Here is an 18,706-nt window from a genome sequence, read left to right on the forward strand (position 1 = left end):
GAGTGAAATTGTATGTACTCGGAAGGTTTTGAATTCGATTTTTATTGGGAGCAATACTTTTGTGGTTACACGTTGAGTTTTTATCGAACTTATCATGCCGTGTCGTTAGGAAGAAAAATTATGTATGTTCGGGCCTAACGACATGAATTTAGTCCTATATTAGTAGGGTATATATAAACTTGTATAGTTTCAATTCTGTGCATGCTGGCTTGACGACCCGAGTTTAAATTCATATTAAATGTCCAAAGATAAATTTGTATGTTGTCATTCTTAATTATAAAAAAAAAACAGTTATGATAGGGATTCTAGCAACCGGTATCACAGTTATCCCTGCTGTTGAGTTGTACACACATATGTTTCATGTGCATCATGTGGGACATATTGAACTTACGAATTCACTTGGATCTTATGCATTAAACTCAGCAATTGGAATAACTGGAATACCAATTGCTAAGATGTTTATCATTTTTGTAAAATATAAAAAAGACGGGAAGGGGGACGATGGAGATGAACAATATATAGTTGTCTGACATGGCAAAGGTATGTCATGTGAGTAGCACATGTACTAGAATCCAGGTGGCATGCCTGGTCTACAGGGACGGTGGTGGGGGTGGGGATGTCCCAAAAGAGGATATGCAAGTGACGGTTTAGCCATGCACCTTTGTCTCCACTCACAAACTCTGCCTCTTATTGTCCCATTCCTTTGTAGGTCCTCCTATGTCACCCACCAATTACTTCCCTACCTCCCTTGACACTCTCTGAGTAATGCTTGTCACTGTAAAACTCTAGAGATTTAACATATAAGAGAGAGAGAATGCACTACGTACTTTATACTAATCTTTTGCATTCAAAACTTTGGGTTGTACAACCTCCATTAGCCTAAGGCTATGGATTTTTCCAGAGTTTACAATTCTTATCCAATGATGGAGAATGAATTCGGTGGAGAAAACACAAAAATATGATGTGATGTGACACACTGCTCCCACATTATTAGATGAGAATTGTACGCTTTCGGAAATTGCAAAGTTCTCAGATTTCAAAGTAATTTGTCTGTGATAATTAGCGTCTCTGACAATGTCCATGTATGTGTCTACCAGGACATACATGGATCGGACTATTCGGAGGATGATAAAAACAAAACACATAGATTGTATTATATATATATGTCAATTGAATCAATTAAATAGTTGAATCAAAGAGCAACATATATAGATATGTGTCCTTTTCCTTTCTCGTGTAAAGGCTTCTTTGAAAATATATTCGAATTCAACCGAGAAAAATCCATGGCGAGATCCTTTTCATCCCAAGTGTTATTCAATCTCTCTTTTAAGTTCTAACTTCTAACACACATATGTATACATACACCCACAATTTTCTTTAATTGTAATAATTAGAAAATTAATTATGGTGGACTATTGCAAACATCTATAAATCATCTCTTTTTTTTTTTTTTTTTTTAAAACGAATTCTAGTCGGTCTGAATTGTCTGAGAGAAGCACAAGGAGTAGGAATGGAGTTGTTTACAGAATCACATGGTTTTGGATGTAGATTTCCCGGCATGTATATATAATGTGTCCCATGTTTATTTCTCCTCCTTAATTTCTTTTTTTTTCTTTATAAAACGTTGCTAATCTTCCACGTCAATAATAATAATCAGACCACCCAAATCATGAGATATTATCATCTCCATTTTAATTTTAAGAATTGATTAATAACCATATAATTAATTTGGGTTGGTCTTATATCAACAACATAGAAAATCATAATTAATGTTGTTGTTCTTAATTATATTATATGTTGGGAAAAAATATATAAATATTCACACACATATATATTGGTAATGAGAACAAGACAATACAAATTTGCCCTTTGGACAGCTAATATGGGCCTAAACTCGGATCGTCAAGTCCGCGCACACAAAAGTTTGTCACATGACGACAAATTAAGTAATACCAAATCATAGCGCGTGTAGCCGTTAGAGTATCGCTCATAGTGGAAATTGAATTCACAACCTCCGAATCCATATTATTTGGCCACATATACATATATATAGATTTCTATGTTGTTGTTCTTATATTATATACGTAACGTTCAATTAAACCATAATCGAATTATTTATATATATCAACAACCAAAGATATGTAAATTCCTCTCTTAGTGTACATACATATATATATATATATATATATGCAATAATTATTATTATGCATCACCATGCATGCATTCACGTTTATAATGACTACGTAACCTCTATAATGCTTGTTCTTGACCTCAATCAATGTGGCCCCTCCAAGTTGATAAAAAAAGGATCAAAGAAGAGACAAAGAGGGCCCTCCAATATCTTGAATTTCGTCTTCAAGGTTCTTCAAACCCCAAACACTTGCATGTTCTCTTTATGAAGGTATTTTCATTTCCCATATACACAAAATCCCTACCATTTAATGCACTATTGCCTCTCCAACCCCTACAAATACCTAGAAAACCTAACCCAACCTCACAATCTATCTCTCTCTCTCTCTCTAAACCCAATACTCCATTGATCATAGTTCTGTGTCTTTGAACTTACAAAACTCTCTTCTTCATCATGTCTATTATTTCTCTCATCCTTCTCCTTCTTCTTTCTCTCTCTATGCATGCATGCAATGCTCGAGTTTTGGGTCTTACCAAAAAGGTTAGAAACTATATCATTTTTTTTTCTTTCTGATACATGTGATTATTGCTTGTGAATTAGGTCTAATTATGTCAGGATTTGATACAGGAAGCAACCACATGGAAGCTTAAGGAGTTTACAGTTTCTACAATGTTACAAGGAGTCATGAAAGATTATGGTGGCAGTAAGCTTATTGAGAGTTCGGAAGTGAAGGCATATTTGATGAAGGAAGATGAGACTGCAACGCAAACTTCAGGTTTTCTATTTTCCCAAAAAATAATCTTCTTTGTTTCTATTTACTTGTCTTCATATAACACACACACATATATACGTAGGTATGTATGTATGCGCACCACAAAATATACAAGTGTGGATGCGTTTTTGCATCCACGGGATTGCTCAACTAGTCTAGATGATTATTTGAGTACTCATCACTTTCCCACTTAATGAGGTTACGCGAGTTCAAGTGGGGAAGTCAGGATTTCCTAAAATAAAACCGTGAGGGAGATTGGGGCTATCCTAGAACGAACAATACCTTTGGATGTAAAAATCGCATCCACAACAAGCATGCAGGATTTCTGCAGAGTGTCTTTAAATCCAACATTGATTTTAGGTAAGATGATGATATAATAGAGGCTGAAATAGGGGGAAAAAAGGTTGGGTCGGAGTGGGTATTCAAATGAATGCATGTTATGAATTTTGAGGTTTTTTTGGGCAACCAAGCCATTGTTGATTTGTTATTTAAAGATAGTGCTGATTTCTGCAGGAGACGATAGGGTTGTGGTGTATTTGCAAAAAGGTATTCAAGAGCCAGTTAAAACAGAGGTAAATTAATGAATTATTATGTAAAAGAATTTACTATATATTGCTTGGAAGTTTTTACATTTATTGAGATAACCACCGTAAATCACTTGTGCAATAGTCTAATTGGTTACCTCTCTGGGCATACGGTGTACTAGATTGGGAATTTTAACCAAACCGTATAGATATTTCTTTGTGGAATCCTGGTTTGTGGGCTCGTCCCACTTTCGAGCTCTACCCGGATGGATTTTATCCCATTTTTATCTGTCGCTAGCACGGCTCTTTGAGTAAATATTGAAAAGGCAGTTTTGTTCATTATTCTGATGCATGCGTAGGTATCGAAGAGGCAGTTGGGAAGGTCAGTGATAGAATCATCAACACCACATGATGAAACCCAGAAACCAGTGGATTCCAAGAAAGAAGATGAGTCTGTGGAGCACGTTGATGTCATGGACTACACTCAACCCCATCGCAAACCACCTATTCACAATGAGAAGTCCTAGGCAGACGCACACACACACAGACAACTTGATTTTCTTCTCTTATATCTTATATATATACCTCGTGTTTAATTAATTTTCATCGGTGAATATATATGTCAACTTTATGTAATGAATATACAGAGTAATAAAGGGTTTCCTACTTTAAGAAGCACCGTGATCTTGATTCTTGTTGGGAATAAGAAAACAACCAGGAATTAGTAATGGAACAACTCAACAGGCATGTTCTTTTTGGACAACCCACTAAGTCGAAATCTGAGCTTAGACACGCACAAACCTATCCGATAGGTTAGTTGAGACGAGACCCAACTCAAACCATTTGGAAATAATTGCGCCAGCTTAGAATCGAAGTCTTAACTTCGGACAAGATTCTTTACGTAATTCTTAGGTTCGGAAAAATAACCAACTAGGCTATCGTGCAAGTGATTCATGCCTTGATAACGAATGTGAAGAAAGAAAAATACTGGCAAGTCATTTTCTCAACATGATTGGGTTTATATATGGGATCAATCATCAATGGACCCATATACATTGTTATTAATTTTTTTCTCTGTTGGTGCTATTGTGATTGGAAGACCACACAACGTGAATGTGTTCTTCATGTTTCCTAGTATGTTTGTTGGTGTCGAGAGAAATGAATATGGTAGTTGTATGACGCTTTTTCTCCTTTTGAGTTGAATGCACATTGTGTTTTTCCACCATGAAGACTCAACTTGGGACTCCTAGCCATGCATTTCTAGGTTGGCCTATGACTATGAACTGATGTAAATCAGATCCTTTTTCATTGACATGTTCAAGGTTGTAGATCTAGGCTATCCAAATTAACCGCTCGGATCGAACCGATTGATCGGTTATCATCAAAAATACGTTAGGGAGGACCAACCGAAACTCCGAAAAAACCAACTAAACCGTCAATAACCCGACCGATTGATCGGTTATTTTTATATAAAAAAACCGAAATTGACTTCACCGTGGACACCCCTATATCCTGTTTCATGTCTGATAAGAGCCAAACATAATCTGCAATAAATTCTTCATTAAATAATAAAATACCAATCTACTTCCATAGTAGTTCATGATAAGAATTTGAGAAGTGGAAGCTCAAAGTATACGATGTAAAAGATCCCTTCATATATTTCCCCGCCATGGCCATCCAAATTGGCAGACTAGCTATCAATCACCTTTTACTGGCAATATGGAAAATTCGGACCATGGCCAAACAATGATTCCACCAGTTGAATATCAAGCAGCGTCCGAGTCCTCTTGAGGAGTTGATGACCATGGGATTTTCTCAAGTTCTTCTGTCAGCTTCTTTAAATAATGTCTTAATGCAGTCCAAAAATGATTATATATGAGAAACCTAAGCACCACTACAGCTGAAAATGAAAGGCTTCACAAAATTGATAAATTCTGAAGTCCTCACTCCTAGCTTCAGATCAACCTCACCACCACCCAACCAAAAGAAATCAGGAGTCAGTTTAACGATTGCTTCATCCAAAATCACCTGCGATTCATCCATTTTAAATGCAATTAACAGCATTAATATGATGAAAGAAGTCAGTATCTCTGCATAACAGGCAAGAACCAAGCAGAAACGAAAAAGATTATGATTCTACCAATATTTGACAGTGTGATCATGCAAGTCATTAAAACAGAGGAACTATATGCCCAACAAATTCGCATCCACACACAGACAAACACTATCTTTCCACTGTCCAGATATTTGGCTTGCCAAGTTCTTTGGCAACACAACAACAATCATGCCACCCAATTTCGTTCATGTGGCAAATTGCAAGACAATCATTACCATCAAACCAGCAATGCATTGGACCACCATATTTTATCCCACATTTGACAGACATGATATTTGTAGCAGTGGACCAACCAAACAGCTGGCCTGAAGGATAAACTGATTTTATTCACAAGTATATTAAGTTCACGAGATGATAATTTATCTAGAGCAGGATACAATCCTTCTTAAATGCATCCAAAGCTCTGTTCCCATAAACCAGCCATGGTAACTGTAAGTGAGAAAGGGATATGTATTTGCCTGGTCAATTCATTTTCAGGGGGCCCGAGTGTTGATGTTGCGTCAAACAGGCATGCAAGTGAGATAGCACCACTGGGAAACATACGCAGAGAGCACATGTTCTATGCTTTGACATCATGACCACGTTGAAATGTTATGTCAAGAGCAAATGAATGCTATTTCATATAGACAGCACACCATCATTACCTCTTAAATTGTATCATGTTTTAATAACATATAGACTAGTATTTATTACAGTGATATATAGCAAACAGATGAAGCAATATTACTATAGAAAAATAAATCATAAATTATATTACCGGAATATCTGTTTGCATGCCAATACATGTCACTGCATTGTGTCCATATCCAGTCAACTTCACTGATGTCTCCTCAGGAGCAAGCCTCACTGCATAATCATCAAAACACTAAAATCTTTGAATACCTCAACTTTTTACTACAAGCTTGCAATTGCAGAGAAAAATGCCAACATAATACCAAAAGCTACAAATAGGAATACAATGGCATGGCGGGGCCATGTCCTTGTACATGAGAATTCTATAAATGCTTCTCTTCAGTTATAATCTTTGTGTATGAATAGTAAAAAATATGGTGTAAAGGTGTTGAGACATCAAGATGTCATGGACATACGGAAACCAAGCAAGCAAACAGCATGATCTTGTGCACAAGGCCGAAGGCTCATGTCACTGCTAGGTGATGGAGGGTTAGATGCATGTACTCTTCCTCCTACATTACAAAGGGGCTTTTTGTGATGTGAATTGACAGCACTCAGGTGGGGTGAAGTCTAAAGCTACAGCAAGACCCAAGATCAGAAAAACCCAACATGAATGCTAACTCGAATTGTGTGCATGTATTCTTGCCTCAATCGAAGATCGAAGAGAAAATTACATGTAGTTTGATCGTTTCATTGTCATGATTATATAAGTACACTAGTTGGTCAAAATTTGATCCTCTGGTACAAGGACTGATGAAAAGGATACTAGAAAAGTACCTTACAATTATATTTAGTTATACAATAACTAAATATACGAATGATTTCAAGGATATAAGAAATCCAAGAAGTGAGGAGGAGCTGTTATAGTTTCTGAATTTATTTAATCAACTTTCCCTGTTGCTCTTGCAGATCAGTTTTGCAAAGCTGGTTATTTGGTTTGTGCCCTGCTTCTTGAGATGTTACTAATACTTTATATCTTTGCTACTGCTTGCCCTGGAATGGTGTCTAATATGTTGGTAATTTGCCCAATGTGTATAGCTGTTTTTGTTTTAAAAAAAGACATAGTACATCCCTTAAAATCAATTAAAGCTAACTGCATCATGCGAAGAAAGCTCTGTCATATCACCAATTCGAAAACCATGAGGGGGAAAAAAATTCAACCCTGTTCAGATCACATGCTGCTCAATGCTAGGAACTACTACCCAGTACCAGTGCATATTATCAACAATTGGTGATAATATTTATGCCCCACTGAAATAAATATAACACCAAGAACCCAAGCACAAATGAGTATATAGTCATTACTATCGACCCTCAACACATTACTATTAAGAAAGGCTTGTTTACAGCAAATAGATACTTTTGACACTTAGCTTCAATCTCCAAAACTTTTATGAATAGAAGACGACTTACTGTTGAATTTTTTCTTTGATAGTTGGCCATTATTGAGCGAATACAGAAAGTTTTTAACAGTTTCAGCATTGAACCGAGCAGTGTACTGCAATTACAAAAATCATGCCGGAGAAAATTTCACAAGCATAATCAACGGAAAAGAAGATAAAACTGGCAGAATTAGATGGAAAGTTCAAAATATGTATCAAAAAAAAAAAAAAACGTGCACGGTACCTGTACAACGACGATATAATACTTTGAATAATTGCGATCACTGCAATCAACAACATTAGATGGGGCTTGAGTGTTAACCTGAGAGCAACAGAAGATAGATGATTAGGAAGGAAACAAATGCAGCATGTAGATAAGACTTGTACAGTGATGCTATAACTCCATTTAGTATAATTATATGCTGCATCATTTAAATAACCAAGGCATTACAGAATTATTGTGAAAATCATTTATACTTGTAACTTGTAATATACTTATGAAAATTAACAAGACCAAATTACACTTATCAACGCTTTCACATCTTCAGTGGACCAATTTTTTTTTTTTTAAATTTCACCCTTATGCTTCTCACCATAATATGTAAAAGGTTATATATGTCCAAATGAAAAATTAGTAAATACCCTATTGTGAGGATGATTACACTCCTAGGAAATTCCAAAATAAAATATAGAAGCTGAAGAGGTGAAATTTTCGAGGTTTTAATTAAGTATTAATTTGGAGTTACTTATAACTATGAATTTTTCTTATGTTCTGCCTTCCAATGAACAAAATGGGGCTGAAAAAGAGTCCATCTCTTCTTTTTCCAGAAGCATTACATGGCATAGAGCATCCATAATCATCAACATCTGATTGAAACAAAGCCACTGCATTCTAGATAATGTAAAAGCCTAAAAGGTAAACACCCCCGTGCAGTGCATGCACAAGGGTTGCGCAATGAAGGGCAATTTTGGGGAATGGAAAGATGTCCGCAATCTTTCACCTGAATGATGGATAGGCTGTTCCTAGAATTCAACCTATGTGGCAGTGAAGAAATTTTAGTATTTTACCAATAGGCCAAGCACTCCGAATTTCTACAAAAGAAGTAAAATGAGTTCAGTGGTTGATAACTCACCACAATGCAGGTCTGAGGAGCAACCACTGGTTCAGTGGTTGGCACCCTACCACGGCGCAGACCCAATCTTCAAGAAAAGAATAACAGGAAAAAATTGAGCAATCAACTCATTGACTTTATCACTCACAGTCCCCTTATCCAGTCCTCACACAAGACTCAATTAACACCAACATCACCTTCATCTGCCACAATAGCTACTTTTCTATCACCGAAGACTCCAGGTCCCAAATTTATGTAACACTGGCCTTTCCAAAACAAGATCTATAAGAGCGTGCCTATAGGGTACCTCCACCATGACAAAAACTTGGGCAATGAGATTCTAAAAACAAATGAGGGGAAAACAAGGCAAACGTAACTTTTAAACCATGAAAGTGTAAACTCTGATACAGAATCAGTTGATTCTTTCCCAACGGTATCCCTTCATATGTTACCAAGCAAGGTACCCAAACACATTTGTACACGATAAACAAAATGCAAGCCCACGGCACAAGACATACTTTCTTTGCTTCACATATTAGAGAGCTATCCCATTCAATTATTCACATCCTGAACCTCAAATTTGGAACATCATCATAATTTCTTAGTAACTCCAGCACAAAATATCATTTTTGGGCTACATGAATACATATGAGAAATAATTGAGAAAAAGAAATACTGTTACAGTCATAACAATTGATCTTTGAAAAGGTACCCAGGTCAATATAAGGCTCTTCCCAGATCATTGTCTTAAGCATATTTTTCTGTTAACATTAAAAAACAGATTCCTTTTTGCTTCCTCCTACAAAAGTTGTGGCCCTAAAATATGCACCTTAATTATACAGCTCATTTTCAATTAAAAAAACTTTCATGCACAATGTCCAGCCAATAGGCGGGATCGGGGACAGACATGATCTACAGAGAGCTTACTCGATCATAATCTGTGTATAATATGTGCAGAGGCTGTTTCGAGGAAGTGAATCTGTGAAATGTAGGTTGGACCCTACAACTCATTCTCAATAAAATTGACCAGACATTCAAAATTTCACTACTTCCGCACTTATAGCTTCCAGCAATCACAATAACATCCATTCCAAAAGCAAATTCGGAGTTCAAATTAATTCAATAACAAAATGCATTAAGTTAAAAGATAATTATCGATTGATAAAGGCGAAAGGCTAAATGGTGTACCAAAACGATGCTTTTGCAGAGATGATCCACTGAGGCGGCACCGAGAATCTCGCGGCGGGACTCGAGAGTCCAATCGTAGTAATCAGAAGGGACTCTCTTGAACAAGAAGTCATTAACTCCGTTAGATCGGAGCATGGCAGAGAGACGAGCAACAGTGCCGCTGTTGTCTTGCCCGCAGTTTGTGTGGGATGAGGCGACGGGGAGGGATTCAGATAGGTGGTTCTGAGGAAGGTGAGAGAGCTCGAGTTCTGCTATCCGTCGGAGAATTCGAGTTTGAACTCGCTCGAGGTCCGCTAGTGTCGCCTCCATCTTGCGCCTCTCCGTCGGTCGGTCTCAGCGAGGCTCAGTTTCTCACGTGACTAGGAGCCTCCTTAAATTGTCCATCTTATTGCCTAATAAAAAAATAAAATTGAGCCCAATAAAAAAAACCTAAATTTTGACTAGGAGGGTATTGAGCAACGCAGCGTCGCGGATCATGGGTGGTAACGGCGTCGTTGGGCGCTCAATTGCTTCCTCCCTTCGCCTCCGCGCCGGCGAGGGTCTTCCCGTCGGCAAATACATCGTCCCTGACAAGCCCGTAAGTGTATCCTTTACACTGAAATTGAAATTAGTTTCTGCTTTTCCTAAAAGGATTCGCTTGTTTTGGAATCTCAGCTTCCTGTGAATGACCAGCTGGTTTGGGAAAACGGGACCCCATTCTCCGAGCCTTGTATAGATCGCATTGCTGATTCGGTTGGGAAGGTATTAGTTATATGAATTTTTGGAGATTCTTTCGAAATCAGATTATGGTGTTATTTTGAAGATTACGGTTTTGTTTTTGCTTGAATTTTCCGGAAAAATTGCAGTACGAATTGTTTTAAATTTTGAACTATCGGTTTTGAGGGAGGGGAGGCGTTGGGGGAGTCCTTCGTTAAGAGAAGAGAAAGCATGACAACAAAAGATCAATCTATAACTTAATTTTATCGTAGTGTATGTGTTGGTACAATATCTACTATTTATGAAGTTGTTCACATCTTCCTTTTGGTTTCTGTATTTGTTGCCTTAACCTTTGTTAGTGAAGCTCAATTGCGCTTGATACTTATCTGGAGTCAGAATAATAATCCTCCTCTGAGAAATTTTGTTTTTGGTGTATAATCCTATTTGTAGTTTGGCGCAGGAAGGTCTTGGTGAAGGATGTCAAAAGCAAAGCTGCCTATCTCTGTACTGCTATTAGTGGTTGTGCAAGAACACTGAACTGGAACTTGGGTCTGCAAATTCATGCTCATGTAGTTCGAAGTGGTTATGAAGATAGTCTGTTTTTGAGCAGTGCGCTGGTTGATTTTTATGCGAAGTGTGACGAGATTGTGAATGCATGGAAAATTTTTAGTTGCATGAAAAGGCATGATCAAGTATCGTGGACGTCAATCATATCTGGGCTTTCTCGTATGGGGCAGGGAAAGGAAGCTATTTGGATGTTTAAAGAAATGTTGGATTCCAATAGCAAACCTAATTGTTTAACCTACGTCAGTGTTATCAGTGCATGTAAGGGAGTGGAAGAAACATTTGATCAGGGGACAATGCTCCATGCACATGTTTTGAAACTTGGGTTCAACAATAACAGTTTTGTAGTAAGCTCTTTAATCAATTGCTATGCAAAATGCGGAAGACCATATCAAGCTGTGTTGCTATTTGATGAGGCTACAGTGAGGGATACTATTTTATTCAATTCTATGATTGCAGCATACTCTTTAAACCTATACGGCGAAGAGGCCTTAAAACTATTTATTCGAATGAGGAATGAGGATGCAAGTCCAAGTGATCATACTTTAACGAACGTTTTGAATGCTTGCGGGAGCCTGACATTACTGCATCAAGGTAGACAGGTGCATTCTCTGGTCACTAAATTGTGTTCAGAGAAGAGTGTATTCTTAACTAGTGCTCTGATAGATATGTACTCAAAATGTGGCAGCATTGGTGATGCTCGTTTTCTTTTTGATGAGACCCTTGAGAAGAATGATGTGGTGTGGACTTCAATGATTCTGGGTTATGCTCAGAGTGGGAAAGGGGCAGATGCACTGGAACTCTTTGAGCGTTTTGAGATTCTTGATGGTAACAAGCTGGACCATATTTGTTTTACTGCCGTATTGACTGCGTGCAATCATGCTGGTTTTGTTGACAAAGGGATAGAATATTTCAACAAAATGAGGGACTATGGACTGGTTCCTCAACTCGACCAATTTGCTTGCCTGATTGACCTCTATGCAAGAAACGGACACCTTAGAAAGGCAAAGGAGTTGATGGAGGAAATGCCTTATGAGCCAAATTACGTTATGTGGAGTTCATTTTTACACTCCTGCAATAGTTATGGTGAAGTAGAGCTGGGAAGGGAGGCTGCATATCAACTTTTCAAGATGGAACCATGGAATGCTGCCTCATACATAATGCTGGCAAATATATATGCAAAAGCTGGTTTATGGAATGAAGTGACGGAAGTAAGGAAATTGATGCAACAAAAGGGAGTAAGAAAGAGTGCAGGGTGGAGTTGGGTAGAGGTAGATAAGGAGCTTCATGTTTTCTCAGTGGGTGATGCAACTCACCCTGAATCCCAAAAGATCTATGAAGGACTGGAAAAGTTGAATTTCGAAATGAAAGAAGCTGGGTATATTCAGAAACAGCTATATGAGCCAGAGGGTATCATTTATTGTCAACTTTGATCGTTCATGCCACTCGACAATGGAAGAGCGAGAAACTCAAGGTTGTCTCTGCAGTTCCACCGTACTTTTTTTAGACTGGAAATTTGAAGGTACGACCTTAGTGCGCCATTTGTGCGGATTAAAAAGCCATTTGATATACACATCACACGCTCACATGTCAGTACTCAGATGATCAGCATATTACAAACAAGTTATTGTTGGTATATGATTATTTTATGATGCTTTGAGTAGTTTTGGTAAATTTGTTTATAGAATGAGAGAGGAAAAAAATGTCATTATTTGGACACAACATGGATTATGGATAGTTCGTAGACCATTGGCTGTCTTATTATGGAGAATGGTTTGACCATAATGATTTAGGAGATGGATTTTATCTCAATTAAAAATGTCCACAAATCATGGGGGATCTAGGGTTGGTACCTGTTGTACTATGAAAGTTCACAGAACTAAATTTCTCGTCTTTTTTGTTCTAGCATCTCTATTCTTTACAAAATAAAATATTTTATACTCACACACACTCACTATCTTCTCTTCACTCAAACAATTTAGTTGGTATTCAAAACATGGCTTCAAAGGCTTTTGCATCAATTGTTCTTCTTCTCTAACTTAATATTCTATCCTTCCCATTGGGATCCTCTACTTCCCACAAGTGCCCCCAAAAATGCCCTGGACATGAAGGTCTGTGCTAATGTTCTCAACTTGGTGAATGTAAAGATCGGTGATTGGGGGCTTGTTGCAACCTTATTGTGAACCTAGTTGATCTTGATGCTGTAGTTTGCCTTTGCACTGCACTTAAAACAAATGTGTTGGGTGTCAAACTCGACAGACATCCCGGTTTCGTTGGAATTGTTGCTCAATGAGTGTAATAAGAAGGCTCCCGGTGATTTCAAATGCAAATTATAAATCAATCCAATGCATTTGCACTCTAGTGCTAGTTAAGGATTCATTGATTGTTTCCATCTTTTGAGATGATATACTTTCGATCTTTTGGCAGGTACAAGTGTTCTCTGCCATAATTGGACTTGTTCACTTCATTCCAAGCTGAATTGATATGAGAAATGATTATGCTGTTGTCCCCCGTGCAGAATGGAGTTTCGATACCTCCAGATATGGTCCATACTTACCAATACCATTGTCAACAGTTGGAACCGATGCACTTCATTTGTAGCAATCCTCCATTGATGGGGCTGTAGGATGTTTTTTCACCCAATTGACTATACTTGAATCCACAAAAGCAGTTGAATTGAGCTCCATAGCCGTCTAGGAATGATGCATTCGAGCATTAGGTGCTCAATAGTTTCAACTTGGGACTGTCAGGCATCATCTGCCAAATGAAGAATGGGGCTCAATCTGGCCCAAGTAGGCAGAATTTGAGAAATCACTTTCCACAAAAGTAGCTGTAATCTGGCATTCACCTTTAGTTTCCACAATCGACTTGAGTCTTCCGCAACCAGGTACCGTGATACTAAAATTGGTACTATACTTATATGCTAGGCTCACTGAATGTGTTCTGTTGTTACTTGTTAGCCTTTCCTCACCTCCATTTGTCTACCTCATTTGAATCAAAAATAGGGATGTTGCATAGATTTTCTGCGTTGGTGCTATCAAACATATGATGAATAAGATGCTGGTTCCATCTTTTAGGTCTAGAGAACATAAGAGACCTGACCGGGGCTGATAAATCCAGGTGCTGCAAAGAAGAGTCCAACCAGATTTTTGTTTCATTGCCACTCTTAATATGCCTACAAAGGCCTTGTTGTAACAGTCTAGTCTTAACGAGATTCTTCCAAAACCAAAAGTCAGTGCTCTTTGAACTTTGATTCAACCTCTAGAAAAGTGCCAAATCGAGGATGGGAGATATTCTTGCTTGCTGGATGCGCTTGTTTGTTTGAAAATTGCCAAACCTCTCTAAAGGTCAAACCATTTCTTTAGTAATCAAGCTTGCTTGATTTGACTAAATTTTTTCAATGTGTCTTGGAGGGTATCATATTAATTGAAACCTTATACTGATATGCCATGATGGTTTGCTTTGTTCAATGTTATTCTCTCTTCTTGATGTGTGGGAACTCATGATTTTGCATACAGCTTTTGTGCTCCTGGCTCCTGCACGTGGTTCCTGTTCTCTATGACAAGTATACGTACCAGATGGACTCATTTGCTGAAGAAAGCTATGGCTGAGATCAAAGTAGTCTGCAGTCTTTTATGCAAAGGTTCTCAGCAAAGATTCTCAGGGGACCATTGAAGGACAAGAAGAAGGTATATATTGGCCTATATGGTAGTTGGGCCTATGTGAATGATTTGTGATCACTTAATTAGTTGGATACCAAACAGTGGAAGATGAGCTCGTCCTTGAGTAAATGGATTGTTTAGCAGATGCTTCTATATTGGACTGTTTGGCACTTTTAAATCTTTTGAATTTTGGATGAATCCCTTCCTTGATCATCACAAAAGGACATAATTTGTTTGATATTTATTGAGCAGAAGACACATGTATGGTTTATTAAAGAATCAGGGTGGGCTTGAGACCACTTTGAACACAATGTGACTACATCACTATATATACATACATACATATATTAATTTTTTTAAAAAAATTCAGGGTGGGCTCATATGGTGGCTCGGCCACGGATCATATATTTGTGTTTATAATCAATAGTTATTTCACATGTCACATAGATTTGAGAGTAAAATAGTCATATTTTGGGTGGATATAACATAACTCTTTAAAATTTTGACACTGAATTTCTTTTGAGGTAGATCGTTGTCATAATTGTGAGAAAGTACGCCCCCTTTCCAAGAAGATGGAGAAAAAGTAAAATGAATAAAGTAAAAAATGATAATGATCATAGCAATAACCATCCCAGAAGTATTCAATGGATCCCTTGTTATGATGTCATCATACCCAATGAATGTATGTCACACACTGATTAGGATGTTTCTGAAATGGTTATTACTGAGATATCTAGAATTGTCGGAAGAAAATATTTCTTCATATTTTAAAAAAGCCCTCTCCTAGTGGACTTTATCATTGATACCATCATACCAGAGATTGCACTTTAATTGAATCAATTCATAAGGCTGTTTACTGTCACCAATGATTGCCTAATAAATGCTCTATCAATTAGAGATGACGTTGCTTTTATAAAGCTAGATCCACCCCATACCCAATCAAACGCATAAAATGTGCTAGCTTATAAATTTGATTCACACCATCTACTGAATAAATCTGTGTTGTTTTGTTGCTTCATTTGATTTTTTTTTTGTGTGTGTTGGATTTCATGTATTATTGCGTTTATTTGATTGATTTATTCTTATGTGTTTCCTGTTTTTGAATGTATCTTCCCTAATCAGTATTTCTAGGGTGATTAAAAACCGAACCAAACTGAAAACCAAACCGTATTTTTTAATTTGGTTTAGTATATTGGTTTACGGTTCGGTTATGACTTGAAGTTTTTGATATATTCGGCTTTCGGTTTATGGTTCGGTTCAAAAATTATATTTTCTGTATAAAATCGAAAATCGAAATTATTTTTACATATATTTTTATTATATATTTATATAATTATTCCTCTATATATATATGTTATGTAGTTAATGTTAATATGTTATAATAACTATGTTTGCTTAATTAATGTAAAGTTAAACGTTTAGTGTTGTTTAATGCTGTATATATAATTATAATATAATCAACATTACTTAATAAAATTATAATATAATTGGATCTGGGAAATAATTTTCCAATTATATCGGTTTAAACAAAAAATCGAAACCGAAATTTACCGTTCGGTTTAATCCGGTTTATATATGTTATTTGATCTGATTCGGTTTGGCTAAATATAAAACAGAAAAATTTCGATTTCATCAAAACCGAACGGCTTTCACCCCTAAGTTACTCAATCCATCAAAGAGTCATAAATAAGTACAAAACTCTTATCTTCGTCATAATTGACGGCTTCTGCAAAATGTGTTGTGTTTTTTTCTTCGAACGAGAGGTAAATCAATTTTTAAAAATTATCAATTCATTCATACATCTGAAATACTGATTAGGGAACATAAAACCAAAACACAGGAAACATACAAGAAAGAAAAAAAAAACAATCAAATCAAACACAATACATGAAACCCAACACGGATTACAATCAAATGGAGCAACAAAACAACACAGATGACACAGATTTATTCAATAGATAGTTTGCGCCGCTGCATAGATTTGATTTATATTTCGCACTTGAAGTCCACTGGCACCTTCTTCTTGCACTCATTGAGCAGCAATTTGAATGAAACCGGGATGTTTAGCTTGACTCCCAACACACTGGCTTTAAGTGCAGTGCAGAGGCAAACAGCAGCATCTAGATCAACCAGGTTGTCAATAAGCTTGCAACAAGGGCTCGAGTCGCCGACCTTTACGTTGATCCAGTTGAGAACATTAGCACATACCTTCAAGTCCAGAACATTTTTGGGGCATGTGTGGGTACTGCTACTAGAGCTGACCAATGTGAAGAACAGGAAGGAGAGAAGAAGAGCAATTGATGCAAAGCCTTTGAAGTCATCTCCACCTAAAATCTAAATGGTTTGAGAAGTAGCTAAGCTGGCTGATAAGTGTTGGAATGGGAGAGAAGAAGATTTGTGATGGAAATGTTGGACTTAGCTTTGGGTTTATATAGGTGAAGATTGAGGTTTATTTGCCTTCAAAAACTTATAACGAGACCAATGCATGAGATTAAAAATTTAGAATAGAATGGCATGTTTGAGCTGTACTGTCGACAATTTCTTTATAAAAATAGTGTCTGTCAAAGAATTAGCGATGGCTACATATATTTTATCAAATGCGAATACGTGATGCATCATTGGGGTTCCGGTTCCCGTGGATATATCGGATTATTCTCACGGGTTTGATTCTCATGAACCTGGCTAATATTGTAAGTGGGCTTGTACATATATATCCATCGGAAAACTTATGTCTTATCGATGAATTGAAGTATTATGTCTTAACATATATATATCGATGAATTGAAGATTTCATTTGTCGAATAATTAAGATCTAATTTGCCGGAACAATCTTGAGAGAATTATTGATTAATAGACATGACAATCTCAAATTATTAGGCAATGATTGATGGCAGTAACTAAATAGTGGATTATTTTGCCCATATAAACTCGTTGGTAGACTTGTGTCTAGTCAATCTGGGAACATGATTAACCAACCACAATTGTCATCTGGACGCCGAGTCCCCCATCACCTCGACCTCGGACCAACCCTTTGTCAAAGCTTTACAGCAAAGGAGAATTCATGTTATGTTGAAACATACACTTGATCAAGGTGTTTATTTTAATTTAAATGATTGGAGTCAGTGGTGGGGATTTATGCAATTAGGTTTAGGGTTTTATATATAGATGGAGAACAATCGATCGATCGTTGGCTTAGATGGTGAATTTCACCACGATAACTCTTAGCAAAATTTATGAGGTCGGCCCTTGCTTATCCCAACCACTATGCCTTGGCCTATGTCTCATGGTCCATGGAGTTACGGGGTTTTCTATGTTATGTTACTCGAAGTTTACCAATCTATTGTTTGGTGGACAGCTGAATGGGTTCCACGTTATGAAATAAAAGTTTTATAGATGGGGATATGAGAGCCACTTGCCTTTTCTTTTCATTTTTTGAGATTTTTTTTTATAGAGATTGAGAATGAGACCCATGTAAAAGCTCCAAAAATATATACCAGCTGTCATGCAACTTGGAAGATAAAATGACTCTTCATAGTTGATATATATTATTGCACAATTTGAATTTCTTTTGTGAAACTGGCTAGCTAGTTGTCTCAAACACAATAATCAATCTTGTTTAGATACATATGTAGTTATCAGGATATATATAGTTTTACACAAAACTACATGCAAGAAAATATGTATACACTAGTCTATGAAAATCTAAACCCAAACACATCAATGATCTTGTCCGTTCTAGACTATGGGATTACACGAATTTGTTATTTATGGCTAGTGGTCCTTTGTTCTTAGACCCAAAAAATGCGATTGACCTACACAAGGATATTGTCCTATTTGATCCGACATATCTCACAACTTCTTAATGCTTACCCAATATGTGGCCTCAA

At 37.0% G+C, this 18,706-nt stretch overlaps 4 protein-coding genes across 6 annotated transcripts; 2 read left to right on the plus strand and 2 right to left on the minus strand.

Annotated features, from left to right (window-relative positions):
* The first annotated feature begins 2,278 nt into the window (after window positions 1–2,278).
* Window positions 2,279–4,078, plus strand: LOC119987527. Its single transcript, XM_038832458.1, has 4 exons — window positions 2,279–2,401; window positions 2,747–2,906; window positions 3,417–3,475; window positions 3,787–4,078. The coding sequence occupies exons 1-4, from the start codon at window positions 2,279–2,281 to the stop codon at window positions 3,952–3,954; spliced, it is 510 nt and encodes a 169-aa protein (XP_038688386.1). The 3' UTR covers window positions 3,955–4,078.
* An 876-nt stretch (window positions 4,079–4,954) lies between these two features.
* On the minus strand, window positions 4,955–10,272 carry LOC119986604. The gene is made up of 5 exons (XM_038831238.1): window positions 9,898–10,272; window positions 7,842–7,919; window positions 7,629–7,713; window positions 6,301–6,389; window positions 4,955–5,455 (listed from the first exon to the last, which is right to left on the minus strand). Exons 1-5 carry the CDS (start codon window positions 10,204–10,206, stop codon window positions 5,312–5,314), a joined length of 705 nt encoding a protein of 234 aa, XP_038687166.1. The 5' UTR covers window positions 10,207–10,272; the 3' UTR covers window positions 4,955–5,311.
* Window positions 10,273–10,325: 53 nt separating this feature from the next.
* On the plus strand, window positions 10,326–14,972 carry LOC119986603 (pentatricopeptide repeat-containing protein At3g12770). 3 transcript variants are annotated; one of them, XM_038831236.1, is made up of 5 exons: window positions 10,326–10,474; window positions 10,552–10,638; window positions 11,058–12,679; window positions 13,585–14,044; window positions 14,235–14,972. In XM_038831236.1, exons 1-3 carry the CDS (start codon window positions 10,373–10,375, stop codon window positions 12,588–12,590), a joined length of 1,722 nt encoding a protein of 573 aa, XP_038687164.1. In that variant the 5' UTR covers window positions 10,326–10,372; the 3' UTR covers window positions 12,591–12,679; window positions 13,585–14,044; window positions 14,235–14,972. The 3 variants fall into 3 exon arrangements, with proteins under 3 accessions (XP_038687164.1, XP_038687163.1, XP_038687165.1); XM_038831235.1 differs by having other exon boundaries at window positions 14,676–14,972; XM_038831237.1 differs by having other exon boundaries at window positions 13,676–14,044; window positions 14,676–14,972.
* A 1,567-nt stretch (window positions 14,973–16,539) lies between these two features.
* On the minus strand, window positions 16,540–17,807 carry LOC119987528 (putative lipid-binding protein AIR1). Its single transcript, XM_038832459.1, has 2 exons — window positions 17,796–17,807; window positions 16,540–17,153 (listed from the first exon to the last, which is right to left on the minus strand). The coding sequence occupies exons 1-2, from the start codon at window positions 17,805–17,807 to the stop codon at window positions 16,806–16,808; spliced, it is 360 nt and encodes a 119-aa protein (XP_038688387.1). The 3' UTR covers window positions 16,540–16,805.
* Window positions 17,808–18,706: the final 899 nt, after the last annotated feature.

The sequence above is a fragment of the Tripterygium wilfordii genome, chromosome 20, assembly GCF_013401445.1.
Source record: "Tripterygium wilfordii isolate XIE 37 chromosome 20, ASM1340144v1, whole genome shotgun sequence".
Taxonomy (NCBI): Eukaryota; Viridiplantae; Streptophyta; class Magnoliopsida; order Celastrales; family Celastraceae; genus Tripterygium; species Tripterygium wilfordii.

Bases quoted from the DNA above. Each gene is read 5' to 3' on its own strand.
- LOC119987527 (XM_038832458.1), top strand. From the start codon at position 2,279: ATGTGGCCCCTCCAAGTTGATAAAAAAAGGATCAAAGAAGAGACAAAG. The intron at 2,402-2,746 runs GTATTTTCATTT...TAATTATGTCAG, and splicing joins TGCATGTTCTCTTTATGAAG to GATTTGATACAGGAAGCAAC. The intron at 2,907-3,416 runs GTTTTCTATTTT...TGATTTCTGCAG, and splicing joins GACTGCAACGCAAACTTCAG to GAGACGATAGGGTTGTGGTG.
- LOC119986604 (XM_038831238.1), bottom strand. From the start codon at position 10,206: ATGGAGGCGACACTAGCGGACCTCGAGCGAGTTCAAACTCGAATTCTC. The intron at 7,920-9,897 runs GTACACCATTTA...TGTTGCTCTCAG, and splicing joins TCTGCAAAAGCATCGTTTTG to GTTAACACTCAAGCCCCATC. The intron at 5,456-6,300 runs GTAATATAATTT...GATGAATCGCAG, and splicing joins GCATGCAAACAGATATTCCG to GTGATTTTGGATGAAGCAAT.
- LOC119986603 (XM_038831236.1), top strand. From the start codon at position 10,373: ATGGGTGGTAACGGCGTCGTTGGGCGCTCAATTGCTTCCTCCCTTCGC. The intron at 10,475-10,551 runs GTAAGTGTATCC...TTGGAATCTCAG, and splicing joins ACATCGTCCCTGACAAGCCC to CTTCCTGTGAATGACCAGCT. The intron at 10,639-11,057 runs GTATTAGTTATA...TGGCGCAGGAAG, and splicing joins TTGCTGATTCGGTTGGGAAG to GTCTTGGTGAAGGATGTCAA.